Here is a 15,703-nt window from a genome sequence, read left to right as displayed (position 1 = left end):
ACTCCGACAGCACCTTTGCAATTTTATTTCATGATGTGCTGATCTTTGCCTCCAGTGTCACTTGTAAAACCCAATATAATGCAATATCAGTGCAGCGCAGGGTTGGTGTGAAACTTGATGATAATGATGATGGCTTCTGCTTTGGTCACATAGGACTCTCCTTGTCCTTAATACCTTCACCCCAAATAAACCCTGCTGCCTTAGTGTGCAGTGCTGGGCAGTGTGTGCAGTGCATGCTCCACCTCTCCCCTATGTCATGCAATAGGAGCTCACAGCCTGGGATCTGCCTTCATTTACTGCTGCTGTCCCTTGTCCTATCTGTAAGCAATGCTGCTTGTGCTGGGGCACAGGGAGCTGCTGCCTGTATGAGACCTCCATACTCTCCCTCCACAGCCCCAGCTACAATGAGTAAGAGCCAAGATGCCTGCAGACCAGTGTCCTTCAGCTTCACCATAGACAGCATCCTCAAGCTGAACTCCAGGAGATCAGACAACAGCACCAAGACACATAGAGCCTTCATCCAGAGGAGCCCTGAGCTACAGCCCAGAGGAGAGGAAGATGAAGAGGAGACACAGCTCCATGACAAGGGGATAGCCCTCTACCAAGCACAAGGTATCTCATTTACTTACTATTACATGATATGATTGATTATTAGCTCTTGGGCCAACAGCACTATGGTAGGAACCAGCTTGTATGTATAGAGTGAATATGCAATAATAGATACATGCATGATATACAATGATGTTATGTCTACAATGTAACAGATGACACTTTAATAGATCTATGAATCCCAGACATGATATATATACAGCTAATATATGGCACTTATATAGTCTCTATTTATACAGCCAGAGCTATAGCCAACATGTAATAGTGAACTGCTGGAGGATGTAGCAGAGCTGAAAGTGTAGTATATATTGTATACTCTATCTATTACTATATACTGTAGATGGGGGTGAGTAGGAAGAAGTAAAGTGTAGTATATATTGTATACTCTATCTATTACTATATACTGTAGATGGGGGTGAGTAGGAAGAAGTAAAGTGTAGTATATATTGTATATTCTATCTATTACTATATACTGTAGATGGGGTGAATAGGATGAAGTAAAGTGTAGTATATATTGTATATTCTATCTATTACTATATACTGTAGATGGGGGTGAACAGGATAAAGTAAAGTGTAATATATATTGTATATTCTATCTATTACTATATACTATAGATGGAGGTGAATAGGATGTAATAAATGTATTAGCGGCTTCTCCTGTCACATGGAAGGTGCTGAGAATCTCTACAGCTGTGACACTATAGACAACACATGGGAAAGTCTCCTATACACTGCTAATCCAGGATTATATCTGCAGCTGCTGTAGTACTACAAGGCGCAACATGACCTAGGGGGACACTAAACAATAGCGGTAATGCAGCCTCTAAATGTGGAGGATCCCATGAATCTCCAGATCAGATCTAAGTCTAAACGAGATCATTCTGGAGAAAAAAAATCCAACCCAAAATTTCAAGAGGCTACAGAAATGTCCGCAAAGTGTATTATAATAGATAGCTGCCATGTATTTTATTGTAGTATATCGTAGCTTAAATGTAGCAGAAAATATGTTTATAAAAGTATACAAATATATTATAATGTATGTAGTGTGCATATACTATATATATATATATATATATATATATATATATATATATATATATATATATATATATATATATTTACATATTGCCTAATTTTACATATTCATGTAATATATCGATAGATAAACACTGACATCAAATGTAAAGGAGTTACAATAGATAGTGAATAAATATCCAATTCATTAAAAAATTGCAATAAGCAATGAAATTAATAAAAAAAATCGAATAAACAGTCATTTAAAAAGTAGTAGCAGAATAAATGTAATCCTAGCATTCTACAGAAACAAATAGTAGCACCAAAGCTAAATACAAGTCACTAAACAATTTAAAAGTACATAAAATTAATAATATTGTAAAAGCTAATGTGTGATAATAATGTCATTTATACAGTATATACAGCATAAGAATCTATTATATATGGTATATTTAAGTGTGTATTATTATATATTATTATATTCTGATTTTTATTTTTACAATCTTGTTTTATTTGGCTTTTCCTATTTGATGTCTTGTTGCCATTTGCACCACGTTGTCCAGTCAAGTGGCTCTTTTCTGCACAGATTTACATTTATACTATATATATATATATATATATATATATATATATATATATATATATATATATATATATATATTACATTGCGCTATATTAATTGTATTGCATTATATCTACATATATATTATATTATATTGCACTATATATCATAATAAATTGCACTACTTATTATATTATATTGCACTATATTATATTATATTGCACTACATATGTTATGTTATTGCACTATATACAGTTATACAGCATATATATATATATATATATATATATATATATATATATTAATACAATTGATTTTTATTTTAGAGGTTGTAAAATTGTTATTTTAAGGAATTGTCTTCCCCCCTGACCACTATGTTATCACACACATCTCCATTTCTGTGCTAGATGTTCTAGATGTTGAAGGATGACATGTTGATGTATCCTCAGTGGATCCTAAGACTTCTTTTCCTCTCCCCCATCTCCAGGTAGTAGAAGTTGTCTTCTGACCACCCATGGCCTTACCTACAGCCCAGAGCAGTCTGTAAAGTTTAGGGACTTACCTTGTAGGACAGACAGCCCTGACAGCCTGGAGGATGGACCTTCTCCATCTCCTGATCAACTCAACAAGAAGACCAAGCTTTTGGCCAAGAAAAAGACTCGCACCATCTTCTCCAAGAGTCAGATCTTCCAGCTGGAGTCCACCTTTGACATGAAGCGTTACCTGAGTAGCGCTGAGAGGGCCTGTTTGGCCAATTCTCTGCAATTGACTGAGACCCAGGTCAAGATCTGGTTCCAAAACAGAAGGAATAAGCTGAAAAGACAAATGTCAGCAGAACTGGAAGCCCCAGGAGCAGGAGAACCCAATGGGGACCTTCCAGTCATGTACAAGGACACTTCCTTCTTGAGTAGATGTGTCCTACCAATGTCCTTCCCTGTCCTGTACCCTGGAGGCAGCATCCCTTACCTGTGTTTCCCAAATCCAGGCAAGTACTACAGCCTGGCCGATGGAGATGTATAAAGACTAGTTCACATTTTGCATTTGGTTCCTTGCTGGACTTTAGGAGTCAATGTTTTTTCAGTCTGCCCCTCAGGGGGTGGCAGGGATTTTTCTATATATGTTATTGCTATGAATATAACAGCATGTACACTTATTTTTGTATATTTTTTACAACCTGATCCCCATCTTCCACAAACAAGCTAATTTAAATACGTCCTATGCAAATCTATTTAATAGGGATGAAGCCCCCTACTCTGCACTTTCATATCGATCTCCATATACCTGCTATAGGGTTACTAACCCCTAGGCCTACCCATTAGGGGGCCGCCATCTTCTGGCAATGGTTACTATAATTTATTACTATACATGATGTGGTCTCTATCACCATAGACTTCTAACCAAAGACCATTGTACAGAGCAGATCCTCAGATCACACATTATTGTCTTCAGTCTAAAAACAAACAAAATGCAACTTTTTATATGACTGTAAATAGAGGAAATGTTCTGCTTTTTGGAAACCAGATGATTAAATAAAATCTACTATGGACATGGATGAGAGTCTGGTGTGTGTACATGTGATATCTGTAACAATGCTCTATAGAATACATGGTATATAATCATCTAGCTGGCCAGGTAGTCCTAATACTGGATGATATTAGTATATCCCTCTCACTGGAGCCTGAAGAAGACTTGTAAGTATTTGTAGCAGATTCCTCAACTATCTGGAGAAGATATAGAAATAAAACCTTCTGATATAACAAAACCTTCTAGACTCAAGTACAGAAGGAACGAGCCTGACATATATCACACAGGAGAGTCCATAGTGTCTGTAACATTGTTTATCTTACGAGACCATTGTAATATCTGCAGGTCATTGTACAGAGTGATATCTCTATAAAAGCATGGCAGTCCTGCCGAATCTTTATCTATCTTTCTATCTATCTATCTATCTATCTATCTATCTATCTATCTATCTATCTCATATCTATCTATCTATCTATCTATCTATCTATCTATCTATCTCATATCTATCTATCTATCTATCTATCTATCTCATATCTATCTATCTATCTATAGTATCGATCTCATATCTATCTGTATTTCTTCTATCAGTCTATCTATCTAAATGAAAATCTAGAACCCAATATATACTACAACCTTGGATCAAACAAACAACCACATGTATTCATAGACTGTTTATTTTTTACTTTGTGTTTGATCTATCTATCTATCTATCTATCTATCTATCTATCTATCTATCTATCTATCTATCTATCTATATTCACCCATCCAACCCATTTAATATCATGTCTGTCTGTTCTGCAGTTACATGTTTTATATTACTCTCTCATGGTCGATCTGTTTGTTTCCTATCTATCTATCTATCTATCTATCTATCTATCTATCTATCTATCTATCTATCTATCTCCTATCTATCTATCTATCTATCTATCTATCATCTATCTATATATATGTTATCTATCTATCAATATCTATCTATTATCTATTATGCATCTATCTATTTATCTATTATGCATCTATCTATTTATCTATCCCTCATGTTTGTTATCAGTTCATAATTTTATTAATTTATCTCCAATGTATCCCTTTCCGTATATTTATATATCCCATGTGTATCCATTCAAAGTATATATCCCATATCTATCTATCTATCTATCTATCTATCTATCTATCTATCTATCTATCTATCATCTGTCTATTTCTATCATCCATCCCATATTTGTAATAACAATACAATCCACAGCAGATGACATAGTGACAGGTGATATACATTGCTATACTAGAAGAACCTGTATACATTATATAGCACCCATAAGACGGTTCTCTGGTTACTCCCTGGTCACACCTAGCAGACAGGTGCAAGCAGTAAATCACAAACAATAACAAGAGAGCAAATATTTTCCCCATCTTCTACAAATTTACATTTCTGTATATGACTGTTTGTCTGACCCGACAATGTAATGGTGGATTGTGTTGGTGTAATTCTGGGATATTGCTTGTTGATACTGTCTCGGCATTGCCGCTGCATTACCGTCTGTTGTATCCATAGTCCTATAAATCCATATTAATGGGCTGTTTAATGAGTCAAACCCGACACTTCTCCCATACAGATTATCAGATAATCTCTGTTATTACCCTTCAGTGGGGATATTCACAGTATGCAAGCAGATGCCTGGATTCCCATCATAGAGTATATAATAAAGACCATCCTCATCGTCACCACCTCAGCGCGATGGAAAACTTCTTCTTTGCACTTTTTTACATTTACTATTTGCTTTAAAATATCAACAAAATGGTGTAAAATATTATGGAGTCTAATATACGATAAGAAACTGCAAGATGTGCATAGAAAACATGAAAAAAGAAAGAACATAAAAAGCAAAAACTTTGCAATTTGTTTTTAAACAACACAAAAATTATATCTATCTGTCTATCTATCTATCTATCTATCTATCTATCTATCTATCTATCTATCTATCTATCATCTATCTATCTATCTATCTATCTATCTATCTATCTATCTATCTATCCATCTATCTATAAATAATACCCAAAATATTCGTATTGGAAATAGTAAGTAATAGTATTTTAAAAGCTGAATGATAACGTATTTGAGACAGTATTTTTATTTTACTTTTAACTGTAATTGTAAAAAATACCGCTAATAAATTAATATTAACACACCCAAACAGACATATAATTATATATATTACTGACAATTTCCATTATATATATATGTATATATATATATATATATATATATATATATATATATATATGTTATTATTCCACGTATATAATGTAGTATTATTTCAGTTTCCCCAGTCACGTGACTTAATATGGACCTTTGTAAAGCTCTTCCTCATTTTATTATGTGCATACTATATTCCTGGCGTGTTATTATTGTCCCCTATGTCAGCAGTAAATACAGGCAATGTACAAGTAACATCATCTAAATATACATTAATCGATCGCATTAGATTCTTGTATATACAGCAGCTCTTATGTAAATGTAATTGCAGTGCAGTCTGTGAGTCTGCAGCCTGGAGGGAAGGAGCCAGGACTTTCTGCTCATTTTATTTTATTCTTTTTTATTTATTTTTTCCACTGTACATATTATATGTGAGATCGGGATCAACTTTGGGAAGTTTATTTTTCTGTAACTTAGGAAAAATAGATGATGGATAGATAGATAGATAGATAGATAGATAGATAGATAGATAGATAGATAGATAGATAGATATAGACAGTGTAGATAGATAGATAGATAGATAGATAGATAGATAGATAGATATAGACAGTGTAGATAGATAGATAGATAGATAGATAGATAGATAGATAGATAGATATAGACAGTGTAGATAGATAGATAGATAGATAGATAGATAGATAGATAGATAGATATAGACAGTGTAGATAGATGATAGATAGATAGATAGATAGATAGATAGAGATAGATAGAGCGATAGATAGATAGATAGATAGATAGATAGATAGATAGATACTGTAGATAGATAGAGATAGATAGATAGATAGATAGATAGACAAACGATAGCTAGAAACATGTGCACAATATATATACAGAATAGTGATCAGATAGATAGACAGATAGATTTTATATTCATTTCAAGCTAGCTATATAGCTATGAGACAGATAAATAGATAGACCTGTATGGGATAGATAGAAAAAGATAGCTGTGTAGCTAGATAGATGCACATGAGATATATAATAGACATATAACTATTATATAGATAGATAGATTGACGGATACATATTAGAGTATAGATCGATAGATATGAAATACACATGTAGCAAAGTTTACATTGAATCTTATAAAACCCTGCAGTATGAAAAAACATTGAGCTAAACTTTGCTACAATTGAATATAGATAGAAGATATAAGGATAGATAGATAGATAGATAGATAGATAGATAGATAGATAGATAGGAAGACAGACAGAAAGACAGACAGACAGACAAATAGATAGATAGATAGATAGATAGATAGATACTATAGACAGATAGATAAATATCAGACAGATAGATAGATAAATGTGAGGTGGATACATAAGATATAGATAGATACATAGATAAGCAGATGAAATAATAGATATGAGATACATATATAGCAAAGTGTAACTCGAATCTGATACAGCAGTAGAAGTCCTTCAAAGCCTTTGAAAAAGTTAAGAAAAACATTTCTACATCTGTAGATAAATAGATGATCCATATACAGTTTTGAAATCGATAGATAGATAAATAGATATATAAATAGATATAGACTGACTATAGATATGCAGATATGAAATAAACAAATAGATATATAAACATGACATAGATGACTTGTTAGATTAGATACATGATAGATAGATAGATAGATAGATAGATAGATAGATAGATAGATAGATAGATAGATAGATAGATAGATAGATATTTCCTATGCTCTAGTCTATGATGTGTATCCTGAGCTTCCCCTCTTGTGTGCTGCTGACACCTCTTCCCTTTGCTTTGGTGCACAGACAATTAGTAAATTATTAGGAGTAATTGTCTCCATTCTTAATTGGATCAGCAGACAGAGAGGAAACAAAGTCTTTCTTCCTTAGGCTAAACAATTAAGAGGAGGTTCCTGGGTCAAGAGACTGTGCTGAAAGAAAGCTGAGGGAGGTGGAAGGAGTCTGGGGGCTACAAGAAGCAGATATTACACAGTGACACAGGGCTGGCCATAGTACTCCTACTGCTGTTACTATCACTACCTGCACTGCTGGCTGTGTAGTAATAATAATAATAATAATAATAATAATAATAATAATAATAATAATAATAATAATAATAAGTAATTGATTATAATGAGAGATGGAAGGATTGTTCTGTATTTAGAATTTTTTACATTTTCAATGGTGAATGTTCACATTAGTACCTTTTCATTGGAAGTCCAGAACAACAGACAGGCCATCCGCTATAATAGTGGTTACATACAGAACTCCACTGTCTATCAGTTGTAAAACTGAAAGTGGCCATTGGATGATAAAGCCGAGCATGCAGGATTTCTTTGATCCCCCAATTTTAGGTGCAGACACTAATGCATCCTGAGGCCTGAATCATAGGTTTGCATACAAAAATCATCCAAGTTGTACTGAAACAAGCAGGCGATTTTTCATACTAAGTTTGTCTGTGGAGCGGATAGACTCAGGCTATGTGGACGTGGGTATATTTTTGTTCAGTGTGCTATCTGTGTATCTTAACAGCACATTCACCCATTCTTTTTCTACACATTTTACGTTCATGCGCTGGACCAGCAGCTTTCTGTGTCCTGAATGTTGGACCATCCTTTTTTATTTTTTTTTTCAAAATTATACGACTCCTGTCAATATACTGTATAGAGGTATTCTTTCTGCATTGCATGCTGGTAATATTTGGATAGAAATGTACATACAGTCCTATGAAAAAGTTTGTGCCCCCCTATTAATCTTAATCATTTTTAGTTCTAAATATTTTGGTGTTTGCAGCAGCCATGTCAGTTTGATATATCTAATAACTGATGGACACAGTAATATTTCAGGATTGAAATGAGGTTTATTGTACTAACAGAAAATGTGCAATATGCATTAAACCAAAATTTGGCCGGTGTAAAAGTCTGGGCACCTCAACAGAAAAGTGACATTAATATTTAGTGGATCCTCCTTTTGCCTCTAGTCGCTTCCTGTAGCTTTTAATCAGTTCCTGGATCCTGGATGAAGGTATTTTGGACCATTCCTCTTTACAAAACAATTCAAGTTCAGTAAAGTTTGATGGTCGCCGAGCATGGACAGCCCGCTTCCAATCATCCCACAGATGTTCAATGATATTCAGGTCTGGGGACTGGGATGGCCATTCCAGAACATTGTAATTGTTCCTCTGCATGAATGCCTGAGGATTTGGAGCGGTGTTTTGGTTCATTGTCTTGCTGAAACATCCATCCCTGACGTAACTTCAACTTTGTCACTGATTCTTGAACATTATTCTCAAGAATCTGCTGATACTGAGTGGAATCCATGCGACCCTCAACTTTAACAAGATTCCCGGTGCCGGCATTGGCCACACAGCCCCAAAGCATGATGGAACCTCCACCAAATTTTACAGTGGGTAGCAAGTGTTTTTCTTGGAATGCTGTTTTTTTTGGACGCCATGCATAACGCCTTTTTGTATGACCAAACAACTCAATCTTTGTTTCATCAGTCCACAGGACCTTCTTCCAAAATGACGCTGGCTTGTCCAAATGTGCTTTTGCATACCTCAGGCGACTCGGTTTGTGGTGTACTTGCAGAAACGACTTCTTTCTCATCACTCTCCCTTACAGCTTCTCCTTGTGCAAAGTGCGCTGTATAGTTGACCGATGCACAGTGACACCATCTGCAGCAAGATGATGCTGCAGCTCTTTGGAGGTGGTCTGTGGATTGTCCTTGACTGTTCTCACCATTCTTCTTCTCTGCCTTTTGGATATTTTTCTTGGCCTGCCACTTCTGGGCTTAACAAGAACTGTCCCTGTGGTCTTCCATTTCCTTACTATGTTCCTCACAGTGGAAACTGACAGGTTAAATCTCTGAGACAACGTTTTGTATCCTTCCCCTGAACAACTATGTTGAACAATCTTTGTTATCAGATCATTTGAGAGCGGGCTGCCCATGCTCGGCGACCATCAAACTTAACTGAACTTGAATTGTTTTGTAAAGAGGAATGGTCCAAAATACCTTTATCCAGGATCCAGGAACTGATTAAAAGCTACAGGAAGCGACTAGAGGCAAAAGGAGGATCTACTAAATATTAATGTCACTTTTCTGTTGAGGTGCCCATACTTTTGCACCGGTCAAATTTCGGTTTTTATGCATACTGCACATTTTCTGTTAATACAATAAATCTCATTGCAATCCTGAAATATTACTGTGTCCATCAGTTATTAGATATATCCAGGGTCAGACTGGCCCGCCAGGGTACCGGTGAATCCCCCGGTGGGCCCAAGCCTTGACTATCAGTTCGGGGCCCCAGGCTGCCGGCAGCACTATAGTGATTAAAGATGCCCGGCTGCCAGGGCCCTGACACTTGCACAGAGGGGCCTACTACCAGTGCTATACTTTCCCTATTATTATGCGGAAAGTATACATACGGAGGACGGAGCACACCAGGGGCAGCAGCTGCATCTCTCCCTGCCTTCCTAGAAGTGATCTCTCTGCAGCCCGGACTTCCTTCCCCTCCCCCTCCCAGAAGTGAGTCATCTCTTACATCGGCCTGTGTGGGGACAGAGGAGTCTGCTGCTGCGATGATCTGCTTCACAAATGTGAGTATATTTTTTTTCTTTTTTTTGGTAAAATGTAATATTTATTATGTATATGTGTACATTTGTTTAACCCTTAAGTCCTATCATGGTGTCTATCATACACCACTACCATACACATATCACTATGATAGACAGCATGATAGTACTTAAGGGTTAAAGCATGTGTGTTATATACTGTATGAGGGCTGTATGTTTGTATACAGGTATGTGTGATTGTATACAGTTGCTATAATAATGTGTATATGTATATATAATATTCATATATTCATATAAGTGTATATATGGCTTATATATGGTATATGAATGTATATCTATGAGTGTGTAGGTATATAGTGTGTGCAATCCCATCCACACATTGCAGAAAAATACACAAAGCGGAAATGCTGCAATTTCCAAAACCGTTGCGGTTTTGGAAATCGCAGCATGTTACTTATATCTACAGAATCACTTACAGTGTCCCTATAGGTATAATGGAAGCAGAAAGTCCTCGGAGGAAACCTCTGTGGAGTTTCTGCAAAAAGCGCTGCAGGAAAAACTCATGTGTTTTCCCGCAGCGCTTTTTTGCTACGGCTTGCTACATGGGGCCTTAGCCTTATAGTGTAGTGTATACAATGTATTGAGTACTTTTTTTTTCCTGCAATGTGTGGATGAGGTAAATTTGATTAAATTTCATTCACTTTGCTTGTTTTGTAAAACACATAATTTTTTTTTCTGCCGTAGCCAAAAACGCTGTGTTTCTGCAGTGTGACGCTTTAGCTTAAAGAGGTTGTCCACAAACTGGAGCGATCACTGTGGCGGCCACCAGGGAGGTGTAGAAATAAAAAAAGCCTTATCACCTGTTCCCAGCACCCCATTGTTCCCCCGCCTGTGTCTGTTAAGTCTCATAGTAGCGCCTAATTTCTGGAAATCCTGTACCTAATTGTTCTTAGCAGTCACATGAGGTGCAGGACTCCCATCAAGGAGGTGGCAGCACGAGACTGAGTGGACACTGGCCGCGGACAACCCAGCACCAAGGACAGATGAGTGTGCTTCTTATTTTATTTTTTATTTTTTTTAATTTTACACCTCCCGCCCGGCACATGGGTTGTTCCAATTCCTGGACAAATCTTTAAAGGACTTATCCACCTTTCGAATATCGATGGTCTGTCCTTAGGATAGGCCATCAATATTACATCTGCGGTGATACAACAGCCAGGACTTCTGCAGATCAGCTCTTCCAGGATAGTGTGGCTGCAGGTAATGGTAACATTTCTAGGAGCCGCGCTGTTCATTTGCCATACAGGGTGTAGCAGTGGGTTTAGGTAGTGAAGTGGTGCACAGTGTATGGTGGGTGAGCAGCATGGCTCCCGACATGTTATTACCTTTAGCTGCCCTGTCTCAGTATCACTGGTTTGCAGGGTCCTGATGGTGGGCCCCTAGAAATAATTCCACTGGTGGGCCCTAGACACTCCAGTCCGACACTGGATATATCAGACTGAAATGGCTGCTGCAAACACCAAAATATTTAGAACTAAAAATGATTAAGATTAGTAGGGGGGCCCAAACTTTTTCATAGGACTATATTATGTGGGCAATGAATGTTAAAGGGGTTTTCTGTGTTAAAAATATTGATGACCTATCCTAAGGTCAGACCGGATCTGTTGGATCTGACACATAATACCCCTATTATTCAGCTGTTTGCAGAAAATGGAGTAGGAAGCAGACAGCGCTGTTGTCAGTGTAGTGGCCAGACCAGGGACTGCAGATCAGCTCCTATTTGTCTGAATGGAACCTAAGCTGCAGTGACTCCTTTCTTCCACTGCACAAAGTGATGGGTGTAGTAGGTGTCAGACCCCCACTGATCTGATGTTAGTCACCCTTAGGGTAGGTCATCAAAATTTGAAACCTGGAAAACCCTTTGAATATTATTTAGCATTTTAAGACAATAGTACACATTTACTAAGAAATTTGCACCTAGAAAGTAGCCAAAAATGCGCCTCAGTTTGGTGCAGTGTGTCACATCTTGGTCTTAATGCCCAGCTCCACCAGATTTACTATAACTCACTCTGGCGTGAGCTATACCACAAATCTACACCAGCCTCTGATATGTCAGAGGAATATCTATCTATCTATCTATCTATCTATCTATCTATCTATCTATCTATCTATCTATCTATCCTACTAATATTGTTTACTAGAGATGAGCGAACAGTGTTCTATCGAACACATGTTCGATCGGATATCAGGGTGTTTGCCATGTTCGAATCGAATCGAACACCGCGTGGTAAAGTGCGCCAAAATTCGATTCCCCTCCCACCTTCCCTGGCGCCTTTTTTGCACCAATAACAGCGCAGGGGAGGTGGGACAGGAACTACGACACCGGGGGCATTGAAAAAAATTGGAAAAAGTCATTGGCTGCCGAAATCAGGTGACCTCCATTTTAGACGAATAGTGGATTTCAAATCCGGGTCATATGAGAATGTGAACTTTGTGACTAAGAGACAGGGATAGCTGTACAGGCAGGGATAGCTAGGGATAACCTTTATTTAGGGGGGAATGTTATTAAAAATAACTTTTTGGGGCTCTATCGGGTGTGTAATTGTGATTTTTGTGAGATAAACTTTTTCCCATAGGGATGCATTGGCCAGCGCTGATTGGCCGAATTCCGTACTCTGGCCAATCAGCGCTGGCCAATGCATTCTATTAGCTTGATGAAGCAGAGTGTGCACAAGGGTTCAAGCGCACCCTCGGCTCTGATGTAGCAGAGCCGAGGCTGCACAAGGGTTCAAGCGCACCCTCGGCTCTGATGTAGGAGAGCCGAGGGTGCACTTGAACCCTTGTGCACCCTCAGCTCTGCTACATCAGAGCCGAGGGTGCGCTTGAACCCTTGTGCACACTCTGCTTCATCAAGCTAATAGAATGCATTGGCCAGCGCTGATTGGCCAATGTATTCTATTAGCCTGATGAAGTAGAGCTGAATGTGTGTGCTAAGCACACTCATTCAGCACTGCTTCATCAAGCCAATACAATGCATTAGCCAGTGCTGATTGGCCAGAGTACGGAATTCGGCCAATCAGCGCTGGCCAATGCATTCTATTAGCCCGATGAAGTAGAGCTGAATGTGTGTGCTAAGCACACACATTCAGCACTGCTTCATCACGCCAATACAATGCATTAGCCAGTGCTGATTGGCCAGAGTACGGAACTCGACCAATCAGCGCTGGCTCTGCTGGAGGAGGCGGAGTCTAAGATCGCTCCACACCAGTCTCCATTCAGGTCCGACCTTAGACTCCGCCTCCTCCGGCAGAGCCAGCGCTGATTGGCCGAAGGCTGGCCAATGCATTCCTATGCGAATGCAGAGACTTAGCAGTGCTGAGTCAGTTTTGCTCAACTACACATCTGATGCACACTCGGCACTGCTACATCAGATTGGCCAATGCATTCTATTAGCCCGATGAAGTAGAGCTGAATGTGTGTGCTAAGCACACACATTCAGCACTGCTTCATCACGCCAATACAATGCATTAGCCAGTGCTGATTGGCCAGAGTACGGAATTCGGCCAATCAGCGCTGGCCAATGCATTCTATTAGCCCGATGAAGTAGAGCTGAATGTGTGTGCTAAGCACACACATTCAGCACTGCTTCATCACGCCAATACAATGCATTAGCCAGTGCTGATTGGCCAGAGTACGGAATTCGGCCAATCAGCGCTGGCTCTGCTGGAGGAGGCGGAGTCTAAGGTCGGACCTGAATGGAGACTGGTGTGGAGCGATCTTAGACTCCGCCTCCTCCAGCAGAGCCAGCGCTGATTGGCCGAATTCCGTACTCTGGCCAATCAGCACTGGCTAATGCATTGTATTGGCGTGATGAAGCAGTGCTGAATGTGTGTGCTTGAAACAGGGATACAGTTGCTGTCCCGTTGGTGGAGATAGGGTCCCACCCCGTCAAAACTGGTAAGTAATAGAGCTCCACACGAAAACTGTGTTCAAGATAATTTATTGTAGCGAATTCGCTACAATAAATTATCTTGAACACAGTTTTCGTGTGGAGCTCTATTACTTACCCGAATGTGTGTGCTTAGCACACACATTCAGCTCTACTTCATCGGGCTAGTAGAATGCATTGGCCAGTGCTGATTGGCCAGAGTACGGAATTCGGCCAATCAGCGCTGGCCAATGCATTCTATTAGCCCGATGAAGCAGTGCTGAATGTGTGTGCTTAGCACTGCTTCATCACGCCAATACAATGCATTAGCCAGTGTGTGCTTAGCACTGCTTCATCACGCCAATACAATGCATTAGCCAGTGCTGATTGGCCAGAGTACGGAACTCGACCAATCAGCGCTGGCTCTGCTGGAGGAGGCGGAGTCTAAGATCGCTCCACACCAGTCTCCATTCAGGTCCGACCTTAGACTCCGCCTCCTCCGGCAGAGCCAGCGCTGATTGGCCGAAGGCTGGCCAATGCATTCCTATGCGAATGCAGAGACTTAGCAGTGCTGAGTCAGTTTTGCTCAACTACACATCTGATGCACACTCGGCACTGCTACATCAGATTGGCCAATGCATTCTATTAGCCCGATGAAGTAGAGCTGAATGTGTGTGCTAAGCACACACATTCAGCACTGCTTCATCACGCCAATACAATGCATTAGCCAGTGCTGATTGGCCAGAGTACGGAATTCGGCCAATCAGCGCTGGCCAATGCATTCTATTAGCCCGATGAAGTAGAGCTGAATGTGTGTGCTAAGCACACACATTCAGCACTGCTTCATCACGCCAATACAATGCATTGGCCAGTGCTGATTGGCCAGAGTACGGAATTCGGCCAATCAGCGCTGGCTCTGCTGGAGGAGGCGGAGTCTAAGATCGCTCCACACCAGTCTCCATTCAGGTCCGACCTTAGACTCCGCCTCCTCCAGCAGAGCCAGCGCTGATTGGCCGAATTCCGTACTCTGGCCAATCAGCACTGGCTAATGCATTGTATTGGCGTGATGAAGCAGTGCTGAATGTGTGTGCTTAGCACACACATTCAGCTCTACTTCATCGGGCTAATAGAATGCATTGGCCAGCGCTGATTGGCCGAATTCCGTACTCTGGCCAATCAGCACTGGCCAATGCATTTCTATGGGGAAAAGTTAGCTTGCGAAAATCGCAAACTGACAGGGATTTCCATGAAATAAAGTGACTTTTATGCCCCCAGACATGC

At 39.3% G+C, this 15,703-nt stretch overlaps 1 protein-coding gene across 1 annotated transcript; it reads left to right on the top strand.

Annotated features, from left to right (window-relative positions):
* The first annotated feature begins 314 nt into the window (after window positions 1–314).
* LOC142196108 (homeobox protein HMX2-like) lies at window positions 315–3,705 on the top strand. Its single transcript, XM_075266326.1, has 2 exons — window positions 315–612; window positions 2,673–3,705. Exons 1-2 carry the CDS (start codon window positions 366–368, stop codon window positions 3,203–3,205), a joined length of 780 nt encoding a protein of 259 aa, XP_075122427.1. The 5' UTR covers window positions 315–365; the 3' UTR covers window positions 3,206–3,705.
* The last annotated feature ends 11,998 nt before the right edge of the window (window positions 3,706–15,703 follow it).

This window comes from Leptodactylus fuscus, chromosome 1 (assembly GCF_031893055.1).
Source record: "Leptodactylus fuscus isolate aLepFus1 chromosome 1, aLepFus1.hap2, whole genome shotgun sequence".
Classification (NCBI taxonomy): Eukaryota; Metazoa; Chordata; class Amphibia; order Anura; family Leptodactylidae; genus Leptodactylus; species Leptodactylus fuscus.
Note: the sequence above shows the minus strand (reverse complement) of the source record. Positions and strands in the feature narration are given on the sequence as shown.